This window comes from Triticum aestivum, chromosome 3B (assembly GCF_018294505.1).
Source record: "Triticum aestivum cultivar Chinese Spring chromosome 3B, IWGSC CS RefSeq v2.1, whole genome shotgun sequence".
Taxonomy (NCBI): Eukaryota; Viridiplantae; Streptophyta; class Magnoliopsida; order Poales; family Poaceae; genus Triticum; species Triticum aestivum.
The window spans coordinates 772,065,700-772,067,297 of record NC_057801.1 but is presented as its reverse complement, the minus strand read 5'-3'; the positions used below and the strand labels follow the sequence as shown (position 1 = coordinate 772,067,297).

General features: G+C 44.4%; 1 protein-coding gene across 1 annotated transcript; it reads left to right on the top strand.

The window, feature by feature from the left end:
* Positions 1 to 6: 6 nt before the first annotated feature.
* Positions 7 to 1,014, top strand: LOC123066492 (inactive anthranilate O-methyltransferase 1-like). Its single transcript, XM_044489561.1, has 2 exons — positions 7 to 265; positions 360 to 1,014. The coding sequence occupies exons 1-2, from the start codon at positions 164 to 166 to the stop codon at positions 708 to 710; spliced, it is 453 nt and encodes a 150-aa protein (XP_044345496.1). The 5' UTR covers positions 7 to 163; the 3' UTR covers positions 711 to 1,014.
* The last annotated feature ends 584 nt before the right edge of the window (positions 1,015 to 1,598 follow it).

The following is a 1,598-nucleotide window of genomic DNA, read 5'->3' as shown; positions in this document are numbered from 1 at the left end:
TCCTGAGGATCTAACGAGAAATCGCATCCCAGCATTCGATACTGATGAACATGTTAGGCATGAAAGGCTCCCAATCGTCCGTGAGGCTTATGCACATCAGTTCAGGGAAGATTTCACACTTTTCCTGCAGCTGAGAGCCAAAGAATTGGTCTCGGGAGGCCGAATGGTTATTTCCCTAGTAGGGACGCGTTCTGATGTAATTGCTTCCAAATTCTTTCTTTTCCCAGGAATTGTAGCTCAAATTCTAAGTGTCATGGTCACTGAGGTACATATATTTACACTTTTTCAGCATGATATTTTATCTATTGCAATTAAGTGTGCAGCTATTTGACCTAACGATCCTATGGTATGACTGTCAGGGTGTGATCGACAAAGAAAAGTTTGATTCTTTCTATGTGCCCGTGCATGGACCTTCCGGCGAAGAGGTGAGGGAAATCATTGAAGAAGAGGGCTCCTTTTCCATCAGGGAGATGCGGGTGCACGACCCTACGACCGAAATGAACACTGCTCTGAGCACCCCAAGGAAGTTCGTCAATAATCTGAGAGCCTTATTCGAGCCGATAATAGTCCAGCATTTTGGAGACATTATGGATGAATTTGTGAGGACTGCGGAGCTGCACTGGAGCCTGGATCCGGATGGGAGCTTGCAAGAGGAGCGGGCCAGAACCTCTCGAGCTATGCTGGTTGTATCCCTCGCAAAGGTGTCATGATGAAGTAAAGGTGCCTGAAGATTACATGCACCGAATTTCATAAAATTGTACTATTGCTTACTTTGAAGCAACAATGTGTGCCCATTTAATTGTGTGAACTACTGTAGTAGTGGTGTTCCGTGAATGTACTCATGGATGCACCAAATGAACTTCCATCTCGCATATAAATAAGCAAAATGCCGTTGCGTGTGCAATGTGGTGTGATGTATGGTGTGCACAAATTCAGCCAGACATTTGTGTCATGTATCTGTTTTAGTAAGATCTGCAATGAGAGTGAAGCAGCCAGAAATTCCAACCTTCGTTACTTTTTTGTCCATGTTCGGTGATGAGCTTGATGATGCAAACATATGAGGTTTCTCTGCTACTGTTGAGATATTGCTTCTTCTAGGCATACGCCTGAAATGTATCTGTTATAGTTATTTGCTTCATGTTTTCAAGTGAAGATGTCAACCGGTGGTGGTCCATCACCTCCTCCTTCCTTGTGATGCTTAATTTGATTCCAAAGTCATGATAAAAAATACTGGAAATGCGCTGCTAACATATAGCATCATACGAGTGACGGGTCACACAGGTTAAGCTTGGCATTGCTGTTGGTTTTGTCTTGGCAACGCTTTTAGCTAGATCTAGGTTGTTAATATGTTCTCTCTTTTGGAGACAATATATTAACAAACCAGACAACAAGCCATGGGTTGCAATTTTTTAGAAGTGCCCCTTCCTCCTCAAATTTGAGTAACCAAAGCTCATTACCAGTTAAAGATTCCTTATCCGGGACGTGCCCGCACCTCCTCAGCCTTGTTCGCGGCTCCGTGCACCGCCATGGCTGAGGGAGTCCTGGATAAGGGGGTATCCGGACAGCCGGACTATATACATCGTCCGGACTATTGAAGC